Below are 13,867 nucleotides of genomic sequence, written 5' to 3'. Positions count from 1 at the left end.
ACAGGCTCGGATGGTATAAGTTAGCTGTAGATTTGTTTCAGAAGTTTAGAAAATAACAGCTTTCAGCTTTCCAAAATGATCCTAGCTTCTTACTTCCCCTTGCTCTGCTGTGGTGGGAGTAAGGAATGCCTGTGGTCTTACAGAAGTCATGGGTTGCTGGACTAGATGGCTCTAAGCAGGTTTCAAAAGCCAAGAATATGTGGAAGTCTTAACTTTGAAGGGTTATTAGAGTTTCCAGGACTGTGATGTGCTAGAGAGGAACGGAAACAGGTTTGGAGACAAAGACCAGCAACCTATTTCTGTGTCAGCCCAGCATTGTCAGAAAATCCAGCAACAGTGAATCATTTTTGCTGGATGTATGCAAAATGTCTGCAGGATCTCAAACACAACAAGAAAGACAAATGCCCAAGCCACTTCAAAGCAGCGCAGCCAGACAGATCTGCACAGCAGCCCGTCCACCGGCGCTGCTCAGCCCACTCCCAGTCTGCTAAAAACGAAGCCGAGTGGGTTCCTGCTGTCTGCCACGTTTGCAGCAAGACGCAGCACTTTCAGCAGCTCTGAAACATGCTCCACTGTGCAAGCAAATGGTGTGGGTTTGGGCAGAGCTGGTCACAGGCCTGCTTTATACTGTACGTGCTTTGGGGGCCGTCACCGTGATGCAGCAGCAGTGTTTCTGGCCGACTCTATGGTTAGGTTTGGCATCCACTTTGGTATTTTCAGGAAATAATGTGGCAGCTCTTAAAGGCATCTTCTGTCTCCTCAGAGAGAAGCCTGTGACTCTGCGAAGGTGCTTCACAGGCGAGAGCACAGGGGAACCTGGAGCAACAGGAGCTCCCTGTGCCGAAACCTTGCAGGTCCAGCTGAGAGGCCCGAGCATTTTAGGCTCTCCTCTTCAGGTCAGACCGGGTTAATGCAGGAACACTGACTGTAACCCCAGGGAAGTAAGCTTGTTGGAGATACCAGGTATTAACGCTGCTGCTCCAAAAGCAAACCTCATTCCAGCTAGCAGCACAGACAACCCCTCTGAGTCAGTGCCTCAGAAATCTCACGCTCTATGCTGGTTTTCACTAGGAAAACTGGGGCAGCCATTGGCTCCCGGTCAAATCCAGGACACCTCAAAGAGGAACTCAGCAGAGGAGATCCACACTTTCCACCGGGGCTGTGCCCAAGGCTGAACACACTGGAGAAACCGAAGATGGGAACCACCTCAGAAGATGATTCCAGAAGGTGGTGGTGTTGGTAAGGAATCAGGCACAGAGGGGGGCAGCTGCTCAGTACCATCATGGATCTGATTTCCATAGGTGCAGGTCATTACCAGGAGCAGGGGAGGAAGGGCAGGTGCCCTCACCACAGACCAGCTCTGGGGTGAAACGCAGCCCAGCAGCCCCACCGCAGACCCATAGCTGACACCAGGCCTTCAGCTGAGAGACAAGGAGAGGAAGGCGATGAGCAGGATGAAGGCTGATCTGAGAAACAGGGGTGCAAGAGAGGGAAGCGGGCCTATGAGGAGCCGAAGGAACCAGCACCACCACCCAGAGAGAGGCGGTGGAGGCAGAACACGGCTGTCTCGCCATTGCCCCCGCCGCCATGAGCGACCGAGTACGGCGACAGCACTTATGTACGCGGAACCTCCCAGCATGCTCTGCGGCAACGGCAGTCGGCCCGTTGCTACGCGAGGCGCATGCGCAATTCTCCCCCCGTGAGTGCGCGCGACTGCACATGCGCACTGTGGGTACCGTGCCCACACCGGGGGAACTGACCCTCCGTGGCCTCGCGAGGCTCAGTACGCCTGCGCGACGCGTCGCCGCGTGCACGCCCGTTCTGCGCATGCGTTTTCTGCGCCGCCGGCCGTGCTCCGCCCCTTCCCCTCCGCCGCGGCGCGCAGGCGCAGTGCCCGTTGCCTTCCTCTTCGGGGCTGCATCTCCGCGGCTGCAGAGACGGTGCCCGGCCCGGTCCAGCCTGGGTCCGGTCGGCGCCACGTAGCAGCGGCGGCAGCGGCAGCAGCAATAGCAGTAGCAGTAATAATAGCGGCGGCGACGGCGACGACGGCGGCGGGGGAGGCGGCAGAGGAAGTGGAGTGAGGGGCGGCTGTGAGCAGCGCGGCTCGGTTGTGCTCCGTCGGAGGTAGGAGCTCGGCGCCGGCCGCCCCCCGCCCCTGTGTGGCGCAGCGGGGGCTGAGGGGACGCGCAAAATGGCGGCGAGTGGGGGCGGCCGGGGCTCCCGTCGTGGGCCGTGGGGACGGCGCCCTCCGTCAGCCCTCCGGGCCCGGCGCCCCTCGCCCACCGCCACCCCGGTGTAACGGCCTCGTCGGCTTTCTTGGCGTTGGTCGCCGCGAAGCCGGTTGGTAACGGGGTGTTGCGGCTGGATATAGGCGCTGCGGCGCGTTTGGGCTTGCGGCTGCCGCCCGTTTATCTATTGATTTAGCTCCCGAGGGGATTCAGCAGGGCAGCGGCGTTGGGCACGGGCGCCCGGAGCGGCGGCCGGCGCTGCGGGCCCGGGCGGGCATGCCCTGCCCCAGCGGCCCCGCGTCTGGTGGTGTGGTCCTGCAGTGCAAAAGGCAGATGAGGAAACACGCACTCGTGAGTGGCGACGTAGCGTTTATCTGCGTGGTAGCCGAAGTCTTGGCGCACCGTCAGCGTGCGCATTGATTTAATGAGTTAGATAGTACAACGTTCGTTTACTCAATCTCGGCTTTTACATGTTTGTGAAGTTAGGGAAATGCTCCATTTGCTTTCTGATTCTTACCTCTGCTCTGTCTCTGTCTAGCTGTGTTTCAGTGAAAGCTCAGACCTTTAATTCAATCCATAAACTTAGCACATTACATTGAAACAGAGCTATCCGGCGGTTTGGGAATAGTGGTTTTGGCTTTAAAACTGGCCGTTGAATGAAGTAATAGTCTCTTTGGTTAACTGGAGGGATTGGTTTTCATCACCGCATCCTTCAAGAACTCAGAACGTCGCCATGCCTCCTGGCACCTCATACTTGTGTGTGGGGTTACAAAGATAGCTTTCCCATTTCTCGACTTTGAAGAGGGTAGTAATTGATCTGAGTTGGTCAAATTAACCAAAACAACAACAAAAATTCTCTCTTCACCCAAGGCAAAGTGTTTTAGCACTGTAGCATAATCTGGGTCATGGTGCTTACCCAGGAAACTCGCATATTTGCAGATTTGACCTTTTTTTTTGACACTTAGACACGTACTGCTTTAGTATTTTTGCTCAGTTATAATTATTTTAATGCAGCAGTGTAATATAGGTTGATAATTTTAAAAAATTTCTTTTTCTACAGGATTATTTTTAGAAGTATTTAACCGATTAAAATGTATTGTGTTTGTTTTTTTAAAAAAAAAAAACCACCCAACAATCATCCATCCTGGTTTATAGCCCAGAAATGTCTGTTCAGTTTTGGGTTATGCTCTTCTTGCTGGTATGTGATCATTCACTAGACATTTAAAATATTGAATTATAACTATGTTGTGAGGTCTTCAAGAGGGTGGATATATAAGTGAGGTAATTATTTTCCCTATTGAGAAGACACTCTTCAAGGACAAGAAGTATGCTTAATTGCATTTTTTTCTGATTTAAAAAAAAAATCATCTGCCAGAACTAACAGAACAATCACGCTAGCTCCAAGGGTGGAGGACATAAGGGGCTAGACTGATCTCTCCTCCAACTTCTGTGACAAGTGATATAACTGAGTGGTGTTTATCCGAGGGTGGGGTTCCAAGTAGTTCCAAAACTTGCTGCTCCCTGCTATAGCGCTGGATTCCTTTTCTTCCCTTCTGTTTTCCAAGTATCTTGCAGTTTGGTTTTGGGGTTGAGCTCAGTGGAAGCTCAACTGTATCGTGTTAGTCCTTACCAAACAAGGAGCTCTTCTGTGTATCCAACAGGAAGAACATTGAAACTTTTTTTTTTTGCGGTGTTTCACACCTGAAGGTAAATGAAATGTTTTCTTATTTCTGTGCCATCAAATTAAATATTCTGAATGGATTTTACGTTTTTTTACTAAGTTTTAGGCAGAAGTGTTAGTATTTGCTCTTTGTCTACAAGGTTCTTGAGTTCATCTCCGCATCAGATGTGCATTGCTCTGTGTGCCTCAGAGCGGTTGCATGCATATAAATGTACTTATGAAACAGTATGTGGCATTTGTACTGATTTAAAATTTTACATGGAAAATGAAAATTGAAAAAGGCTAGTTGATTTCTGCTGCTAATATTCCATGAAGATGCTGAAATGCCCTTTTTTGTTTTAAGGATTACTTGCTGAAAGACTTGTGCTGATTTTTTTTTGTTTGTGTGTCTGTATATAAACTTCATGCACTGAACCCCATGAACACTGGAATGGAGTCTTTTTGGAGTACTTCAGTGAATTATGTTACTGAGTGGTACTAGCTCTGGCTGAGATGGAGTTAACTGGCTTCGCAGCAGCCTGGGAGCAGTGTTTTGGCTTTGCGGCTAAACCAGTGTTGATCACACACCAGTGTTTTGGCTATTGCTGAACAGTGCTTGCACAGTGTCAAGGCTTTTCCCTCTGCACCCCTGAGAGTAGGCAAGAGGTTGGAAAAGTATGCAGCTGTGACCTGGATTGGCTAAAGGGGTATTCCATACCATGTAATGTCCTGCTTGGCAGTAAGAACTGGGGTAGAGGGAGAAGAAAAGGGTTTTTTTTTTTTGGCTTCCAAGGTGGCTGTTGTTTGGTGCCTGCGTGGGCACTAGGCTGCCCGTGGGAGGTGGTGAGTAATAATTGCTTTTGCTTTGCTTGGGTTTCCCTCTCAACCTCCCCTTTTTTTTTCCTCATCACCTGTTAGCTTAACCTGTGAGCTTTCTCACATTTGTGCTTCCTTTTCTCCCTGTGTCCTGCTGGGGTGGGGAGTGGGGGTGAATGAGTGGCTCTGGGTGTTTGGCTGCTGGCTACGGTCAACACACCGCGGTCCTTTTGGAGCTTAGCAAGGGGCATGACGGGGATCGCGATCTAATGACAAATTTGATCGAAGTGTGCTAGACTGAATTTATTGCTCTTTAGCTGCTACTTGGTAGGGCTCTGAAATGGCCGCTTTCAGCCTTTTCAGTTTGCTGCGTTGTTTTGTTTTGCCTGGGAACTCTATGATAGAAGCAGTGCTTTGAGCCTGGTCTGGTATTTGGCCTCTGCGTTGTTGTCATCCCAGTACTCTGGGAACCATCCCATGGAGACAAACAGCAATTACCGTTTCCTCCTCTTCTCTGGGACAGATCCTTGTAGCCTTGTTGCAATGGCCCCTTGGTTTCTTGAATGTCCTGGTGTAACCAAAACGTTCATGGTGGTGTGTACTGTGAACCTGGTTTTGATTTTGACTGTTATTTGTAATGGTAATAATAGTGTCCCCCTGTGGGGTGGGTTGAGCCTGGCTGGATGTGGGGTGCCCACCAAAGCTGCTCTGTCACTCCCCTCTGCAGCTGGACAGGGGACAGAAAATATAACAAAAGGCTCCTGGGTTGAGATAAGGGCAGGGAGAGATCACTCAGTAATGACTGTCATGGGCAAAACAGACCCGACTTGGGGACATTAGTTTATTACCAATCAAATCAGGGTAGGATAATGGGAAATAAAAAGTAAATTTTAAAACACTTTCCCCCCACCTCTCCCTTCTTCCTGGGCTCAGCTTCACTCCTGAATTCTCTCCCTCTTCCCCTGAGCAGTGCAGGGGGACGGGGAATGGTGGCTGTGGTCAGTTCATCACACGCTGTCTTTGCTGCTTCTTCCTCCTCAGGGGGAGGATTCCTCACACTCTGCCCTGCTCCAACGTGGGGTCCCTCCCACAGGAGACAGTCCTCCACGGGCTTCTCCAGCGTGAGTCCTTCCCACAGGCTGCAGTTCTTCACAAGCTGCTCCAGCCCGGGTCCCCCCACGGGTGCCGTCCTTCAGGAACAGGCTGCTCCAGCCCGGGTCCCCCCACCCTGGGGTGCCGTCCTTCAGGAACAGGCTGCTCCAGCCTGGGTCCCCCCACCCTGGGGTGCCGTCCTTCAGGAACAGGCTGCTCCAGCCTGGGTCCCCCCACCCTGGGGTGCCGTCCTTCAGGGACAGGCTGCTCCAGCCCGGGTCCCCCCACGGGTGCCGTCCTTCAGGAACAGGCTGCTCCAGCCCGGGTCCCCCCACGGGTGCCGTCCTTCAGGAACAGGCTGCTCCAGCCCGGGTCCCCCCACGGGTGCCGTCCTTCAGGAACAGGCTGCTCCAGCCCGGGTCCCCCCACGGGTGCCGTCCTTCAGGAACAGGCTGCTCCAGCCCGGGTCCCCCCACGGGTGCCGTCCTTCAGGAACAGGCTGCTCCAGCCCGGGTCCCCCCACCGGTGCCGTCCTTCAGGAAGTGCCTGGCCCCTGCGGGGTCCCAGGTCCTGCCAGCAAACCTGCTCCAGCTGGGGCTCCTCTCTCTCCCCACGGGGCCACAGGCCCTGCCAGGAGCCGGCCCCAGCGTGGGCTGCCCACGGGGTCACGGCCTCCTTCGGGCATCCTCCTGCTCCGGCGTGGGGCCCTCTCCGGGTGCGGGTGCAGATCTGCTCCCCCGTGGAGCTCCATGGCTGCAGGGGCACAGCCAGCCTCCCCGTGGGCTTCCTCGGGGGCTGCCGGGGACCCTCTGCCCCGGCACCTGGCGCACCTCCTCCTCCTTCTGCACTGACCTTGATGTCTGCAGAGTTGTTTTCACAGTCTCAGTCTCACTCCTCTCTCAGGCTACAATTACTGCGGGCCCCTTTTTTCCCCCTTCTTAACTCCATTACCGCAGAGGTGCTGTGCAGGTCTGGCTTGGAGCCGGCTGGCGTTGGCTCTGTCGGACATAAGGGGAAGCTTTTGGCAGCTTCTCACAGAAGCCATCCCTGTACCTCCCCTGCTACCAAACCCTTGCCACACAAACCCAATGCACCCTGTTGCCAGTGCCCCGCACACGCTGCCACCTCATCACACTCTGAATCCACTGATCCCAATCCAGATCTTGCTGGATCCTCCAGTAGCCGCCTGGCTGGGGATGGCAGATGGGAACGTGCCCTGCGGCAGCCAGCTCCTGGGTGGCGTGGCGTGTGGGAGAATTTGGGTAGGTGCCTAGAGTAGTTTTCACCTCTGATGGCCTCAGAGTTTTTGCCTGAACAGGCATGTAAGCCCGCTGAAACATCAGACCACCTGAAGCAGGGATGCTTTGTCTCTGCCAAAAAGAGATGATGACTTCTAGTGCTGTGACCTGGCCTACACTTACCAGGCCTGTGTTCAGCACACTCAAAGGAGATGGAGGGTCCTTGGATCAGAGGGTGTACAAATGGACACTGTGGTTAAACCAAAGATTGAATGCGGGTGTCTCCTCTTGAAGGTGGGGCATCCTCTTGAGGATGATCTGGTAGACTACAGAGGCAAGTGGAGGGAATTGTTATCTGAGGGAATTGGTGGAGATGGTCTGCAGCAACCTGGACAGTAGCCAGGTCTCCAGAGCTCCGGATGATGTCTGGTGCATGGGGGCTGTGTGGCAGAGGTTAGTTCTGACCACACTGGTGTCATTCAGCAGCGGCCGGGTGACGGTGGGCTGGTGGACATCAGTGATGGTGGGCTGGCTGGACATCAAGGCACTGGCTGTGGAGAAGCTGTCCTGCCAGCTCCAATGATTCAAAGAGAATCTCTTCATCCTTACTCCTACAGGCTGGCGTCTCAGCTGTGAAGGGTGCCACACAGAGACAGTCTTTCCCAGCTCAAGGGAAAGGGACCCACAGGCACACGCCGTATGTCGCCTGCTGATTGTGTCTGTGTGACTGGGGAGCACGTGAGGAAGTGGTGTGGTGTGCCATCTTGGACCTAGGTGCTGCCTTTGGGAATTGTGGGGGAAAACAGCAGCTGAAAAGAGTCCATCCAGGAGGATTACTGCGCTGGGTGCTGTCAGGCAATTCCCCAGGTGCAGTAGAAGGACTGAGGATGCACCTCCTCCTCCTGATCTTGATGAAGGGACGTCTGGCCTGCTATGGCAGGAGCCAGATAATGAGTGCTCTGATCAGGAATAGGGTGGCTTTGTCTCTGGCCAGGCAGAGGAAAGGGACTTGACTGGATGGTGTGTATTCTATGGCCTGGCATGTCACACCCATGGGAGGACAAGGTGCTGGTGGACTCCAGTGCACAGTGTACCCCAACACCATTGGGGTACAGGGGTGGAACCTGTCTGGATTTCAGGGGTGACTTCACCCTGTACTAGTCCCATCTGGCGGTGCCAAAGTCTGATGGAGGGCAGAGGCTGAAGGTGGTCTGCTATGGTCACACTGCTGTGCCGCACTCCAGTATGAGTGGGAGCCCCGGGCAGCCGGGTGGTATGGCACAACCGGTGCTGCCTATGCGTGCTCCATCCCTCGGGCAGCAGTGCGGAGGCCACAGGCTGCTGTCATGCGGAGGGGTGTCCGTGCACCTGGAGCTGACTAACCTGGGGTGGAAGCACAGCCCTGCCTTTTGCCATGGACTGATAGAGGTGGCACTGGAATAGGGTGAAGTCCCTGAACACCCGCCATACACTGACAACATCATTGTGTTGGGCAGCACAGCGGAGGAAACCTTTGAGAAGGGAAAAGAATAATCCAGATCCTTCTGCAGGCTGGTTTTGCTGCAAAGTGAGACAAAGGACCTGCAAAAGGGATCCAGTTCTTGGGACTGAAGTGGAAAAATGGGCGTTGTCACATCCCAGCAGCTAACAAAATGGAAGCAGTGGCGTGGGTTTCTGGAGAATGTGCGTTCTGGGTTGCAGTCAGCTTGCGAGTCCTCTCTGTTGAGTAACCCAAAAGAAGAACTATTTCAAGTGGGGCCTTGCAGCAGGCCTTCGAACAGCTCCAACAGGAGATAACTGGTGCGGTTGCCCTTGGGGCAGACTGGGCAGGACCAGCTGCAAGGAGCGTGTCCTGCACCGCAGCCAGGGAGCACAGCCTCCCTGGGAGCCTTGGGCAGAAAAACCCTGGGGATACCTGGGGCCATGGTTTTGGGAATGTTTCAGTGGACTGTGTTGCTAAGTGGTCCTGGGTCCGGCTGGAATGGAGTGTGGTGCTGTGTTCTGGATGTGTGGCTAAACCAGTGTAGGCAAGCGCCGATGTTTTAGCTAAACCACGACAGCCAGCCAACCCGAACTGGCCAAAGAGCTGATCCGTGTTGTGTAACGTCATGCTTGGCAATAAAAACTGGGGTAGAGGCAGAAGAAAAGGGCTTTTTTGACTTCCAGGGTCCTGTGTTCTTTGAGCCTGGCTGAGCACCCATCTGCCTATGGGAGGAGGTGAGTGACTGCCTTTGCTTTGCTTGTGGTTGTTTCCCCAAGTCTTTGTTTTAACCCATGGGTTCTCTTGCTTTTGGTCTTCCTATTCTCTGCCCGTCCAGCTAAGGTGGGGAGTTGATGGGAGTGAGCGAGTGGCTGTGAGTGCTTGGCTACTTATACACTGCATAAATGGATATTTAATTTTGTTTACATTTAGGAAACTTTAGCTTCTGTTACTTTTTTTCTAGGTGCTTTCATATTTGTGATAGCTATGTAATGGTTTTTGTCAGTGGCTTACTAATGCTTGACAACATTAATTTTATGCTTAGCTCATGCAGTTGCTCATTTTGTGTATGAGGTTTATATAATCAGTTCATATACACTCATATTTAGAGCTCAGTTCTGATTTTCACGAGAGCTAGTGGTGGGGCAGAACTTGGGGGCAGTCAGTTTGAATTGGAGCGCTCCAAGTGACCTGTCCTGTGGTGTCTGTGTAGTTTTGAAGGTCGGGAATGGTGCAGTTATTCTCTGTCACTGAATTCAGCCTGGGCAGCAAGAACAAGTATTACCGACTGCAAGAAGGGTGAGCATTCAGCAGTCGCTTTTGTAGCCAGGCAGTGATAAACATCTTAGACCACCTTTTAAGAGTGGTCTGCTCCAGCTCTAGGACTTTTTTTTTTCCCAATATTGCCGAAGAGGAAAATATAGATCAGGAGTGAATTATAAGTTAGCATTTCAGATTTCTGCAGTCCTGTTCTTGAATTTGTTCTGTTAGTTGATTTTTGCTTTTTTGGGAGGGGCTTCTTGGGTATTGATAGGGTGTGTAATAGAATGCATGTAATAAAATTGTATTTGTTTCAAATTGAAGTAGTCTGTTTAATAAGTTTTTGTAGATTTGAAGGAAAGCAAGGAACAAATCATCTGGTTTGACTTTCAAGCTGTCATAATGTGTGCACTTGATTTTGGTATTTCTAGGGAAGAAGTCTGACATATCAAACTTGAATTTCTCGTATTTGGGGTGTGGAATTTATGTTGCTTCTTTTGCTGTAGTTAGACCAGCAGGGATGGAAGATTCTGGTTTAGATGCAGTTTGTTTAATGCTTAGTGTCCTACTGTGCTGGACTTTCAAGGAGATCAAGGTGTTGTGGGCAAGGCTGGCTTTAGTTTATTTTCCTTCTGTTGCTGTCTTGCTGCTAACCTGCCGTTGTGGTTTAACCCCAGACGGTAACTAAGCCCCATGCAGCCGCTTGCTCACTCTCCCCTGGTGGGATGGGGGAGAGAATCGGAAGGGTAAATGTGAGAACTTGCAGGCCGAGATAAAGACGGGTTAATAGGGAAAGCAAAAGCTGCGCACGTGAGCGAAGCCAAACAAGGGATTCATTCCCCACTCCCCATGGGCAGGCGGGGGTTCAGCCACCTCCAGGACAGCAGGGCTCCATCATGCGTGACACGGTTACTTGGGAAGACAAACGCCGTCACTCCGAACATCCCCCCTTCCTTCTTCCCCCAGCTTTATGTGCTGAGCTGACGCCGTATGGTCTGGGATATCCCTTTGGGCAGTGGGGTCAGCTGTCCCGGATGTGTCCCCTGGCTTCCTGTGCACCCCCAGCCTCTTCGCTGGTGGCGTGAGGAGCAGAAAAGGCCTTGACTGTGTGTAAGCACTGCTCAGCAACAGTGAAAACATCCCTGTGTTATCAGCACTGTTTTCAGCTCAAATCCAAAACACAGCCCCATATATCTGCTGTGAAGAAAATTAACTCTATCCCAGCCAAAATCAGCACACCCATGCTTTATGCTTCACGTCCAGATTACTTGCAGTAGGTATCGTTTTGTACTGGTTCTGGCTGGGATGGAGGTAACTGTCTTCACTAAACCAGTGTTAGTCACACCCCAGTGTTTTGGCAGCTGCTGACCAGAGCTTGCTCAGTGTCCAGGCTTTTTCTGTTTCCTGTTCTGTGCCCCTTAGAGTAGGCTGGGGTGGGCAGGAGGCTGGGAGGGGACACAGCTGGTAGAGCTGACGTGTTCCATACCATGTAGCATCAGGCTCAGCAGTAGAAATGGGGTGGAGGAAAAAAGAGGAGAATTTTGGCTTCCAAGATGGCCATTGCTTGGAACCCAGCTGGGTACTGGTCTGCACGTGGGAGGTGGTGAGTGATAGCTTTACTTGCCCGCCCCCCCAATTTCACTTTTCGTACTGTCTCTATCGCATCCCGTGAGGTTTATCACTTTTCCTCTCCCTGTCCTTCTGGGGAGGGGGTGCGTGCGTGGCTGTGTGGGTGCTTGGCTGCTGGCCGGGGTCAGCATGTTTAAAGCCACGTTGCTGTCAGTGCAAACAGCATGATCCTTCTGGGGTTCCCGGGCTTGCCATTGCTTGCTCTTTGCGGTCTGAAAATGTTGGCTATGTAGCCATAGTATCGTTCTCTACAGTATGCCTGGGTTCCCAAAGTGTCATTATATTGAAATGCAATCTTTACTTGACTGCTCTGTAATTAGCACATACCCAGAAAATTCTGTACCATTTATAGAGACAAATCGGCAGAAAATTATCCGTTCAATGGCTGTGCAAGACTATATCTTCAGATAAAGCCTTCTCTTGTGACTAGAGAAAGCAGCTTCCACATTCTTATGAGGTCTCATTGCCAAACCTGTAACTTAAGCCTCCTGGTTTTTTTGTGATTGATTTTTCTGTTGCACAGCTGACTTAAAGGTGTTTCTGTTGTTGATAGCTGACCACTGGAAGGGTACAGCTTCAAGATGTAGGTACTTTTTTTTTTTTTTCCCTCCTTCAACACTAAGAGCTTGAACTCAGTGGTATTGCTGGTCAGTGCTGCATTTCCTTTTTTCCACTTGCAGGACTTCTCATAGTTACTTCAAATCTGCCAGTACCACTGCTTTTGACTGTTGCTTCTTGTACCTGCAAGAGAGGAGTTTTCTATATATTTTTATTGGCTTGCCTCCAAATTGGTTTACTGAATTGTCAGCTTTGTTAACGTCCCTCTCTGGGTCACTTTGGTTAGGTGGCATTAGCTTTGCACAAAGAGACTCTGCAAGCAGGCTAGAGAGAGATTAAAAATGCAAAACAATTACTTGTTGCTAAACATGCACTGAGGCTGGCAGGGTGGTAGGATTTAACAGACTGCTGGTCTGAGTGTTAGTGTGCTCACTGCTCCCAGAAGGACAGCTAAAGGGTGCTTGCTGACCACATGGGCATCGGGAAGAGAAAGCCTCGCTGCTCCCTGAAAGGGCTCCTCAGTGTTGTTAGGTTGCTGTCATCCACTGGTGTCATCCATCCATTGACACCGCCTCTCTGGTTTTTTTTTGTTCAGGGTTTTTTTTACTGTTCTCAGTTGGTGTTTTTCCTATTGAATCCTTGAGCTGCTGATGGCACCTGTCTGTCTCTGCTGGTAGGCCTGCCCTCCCGCCTTCTTTTTAAACTCTCTCTACAGACTTTAGCAGAACTCATTCCTACGTCTCTGCAGTTTTCTCTGCAGCCTGGCTGAGGTTATGCAGCTGGGCCACACCAGAGGTGGAGCTTGGATCCTTGAAACACAGGCAGCTGGACCTCTGGGGAGGGAGGAAGGCTACAGGGAGAGAGAGTAAAAGCTTATTCTAGCTGTATCCTCAAACCAGGGAAGGTGCAAGACCGTCCTGTACTCACCACATGGGCAAATGTTGTCCCCAAGGCCCTCCGGTGTGTAAGCAGGTAGCCAGAAGTTTTAATTTATCTGTCCGTATTGGGAAGCTTTGTAAAATGGACTAATAAAGTTGAAGGGAAAGGAAGAAGGGTATCATTTGGCTTTTCTGTGATTTCTCTGAAATGTTTCAAGGACTAACATTTTCAAGGAGTCATGTGAGGACAGTGGTCTTTGAAAGGTAGGTGGAATTCCCCACTCGCTTATGATGAAGCATCGGCAAGGTGCTTGGTCACTGCTACAAGACTAGTCAGGATGTCCCTGCACCAGAAAAAGCAGTCTAGAGGATCACAGACACACCCCAAACAAAGCTGCTTTTGAAGAGGAAGGTGAGAGTCTAGCCTTGAATGTCCAGACCATTGTTTCCTTAGTCTTGGCATCACTTTATCTTTCAACTGTCATTTCCAGCATTTCTTCTGAAAAGGTCAGTCATGAGCCCCAGCTGATTAAGGCTTCATTGCACGCTGGCTGCTGTACTGTGCTCGACGGGATGTCAGAGAGAATTTGGGCATACGACTTCCACGGGGAGGAATGCAGTTTAAATATTTGGCCTCTATTTCCCACGACTTCAGATGTAGATAGAGCCAGGAGACAAGGAAATTAATGTCTTAGATGTGCTCAGATATATTTGCATTATTGTGTCTGTGAGTGAAGTCCTCAGTGTTTCACTGCAGATGGGTTTCAGAGTTATTAAGGGCTGCACAGCACAAATATGGATGTCTTTTAAAACCTCAGCTTTAAGGTGACTTTTGTACTTATGTTTTGAATTCTTTCATGAACTGGCCTTTTGTTCACAGAAATCTCAAAACTGTGTTGTTTTGCATTTCTCCAATTATAAATATTGATGGAGAACTTAGCAGTATTAGTCTCTCTTTTTATCAGTTTAGTTTTTTAGTTTTAACTCTCTCAAACTAAACAGTTCTTAGTATCTGTTCTCTTATTTGC

General features: G+C 51.0%; 1 protein-coding gene across 1 annotated transcript in view; it reads left to right on the top strand.

Moving 5' to 3' along the window:
- Positions 1-1,195: 1,195 nt before the first annotated feature.
- The window catches only part of ZNF638 (zinc finger protein 638), a gene marked incomplete at both ends in the record, with an annotated part of 61,942 nt that continues 49,270 nt past the window's right edge, over positions 1,196-13,867 (top strand). Inside the window, 2 exon segments of the mRNA XM_081998934.1 lie at positions 1,196-1,239; positions 1,984-2,124. Of these exon segments, the coding sequence (XP_081855060.1) occupies positions 1,196-1,239; positions 1,984-2,124 (185 nt within the window).

The sequence above is a fragment of the Phaethon aethereus genome (genome assembly GCF_964289735.1).
Source record: "Phaethon aethereus genome assembly, chromosome: 4".
Taxonomy (NCBI): domain Eukaryota; kingdom Metazoa; phylum Chordata; class Aves; order Phaethontiformes; family Phaethontidae; genus Phaethon; species Phaethon aethereus.
This window is presented reverse-complemented; position numbering and strand designations above follow the sequence as displayed.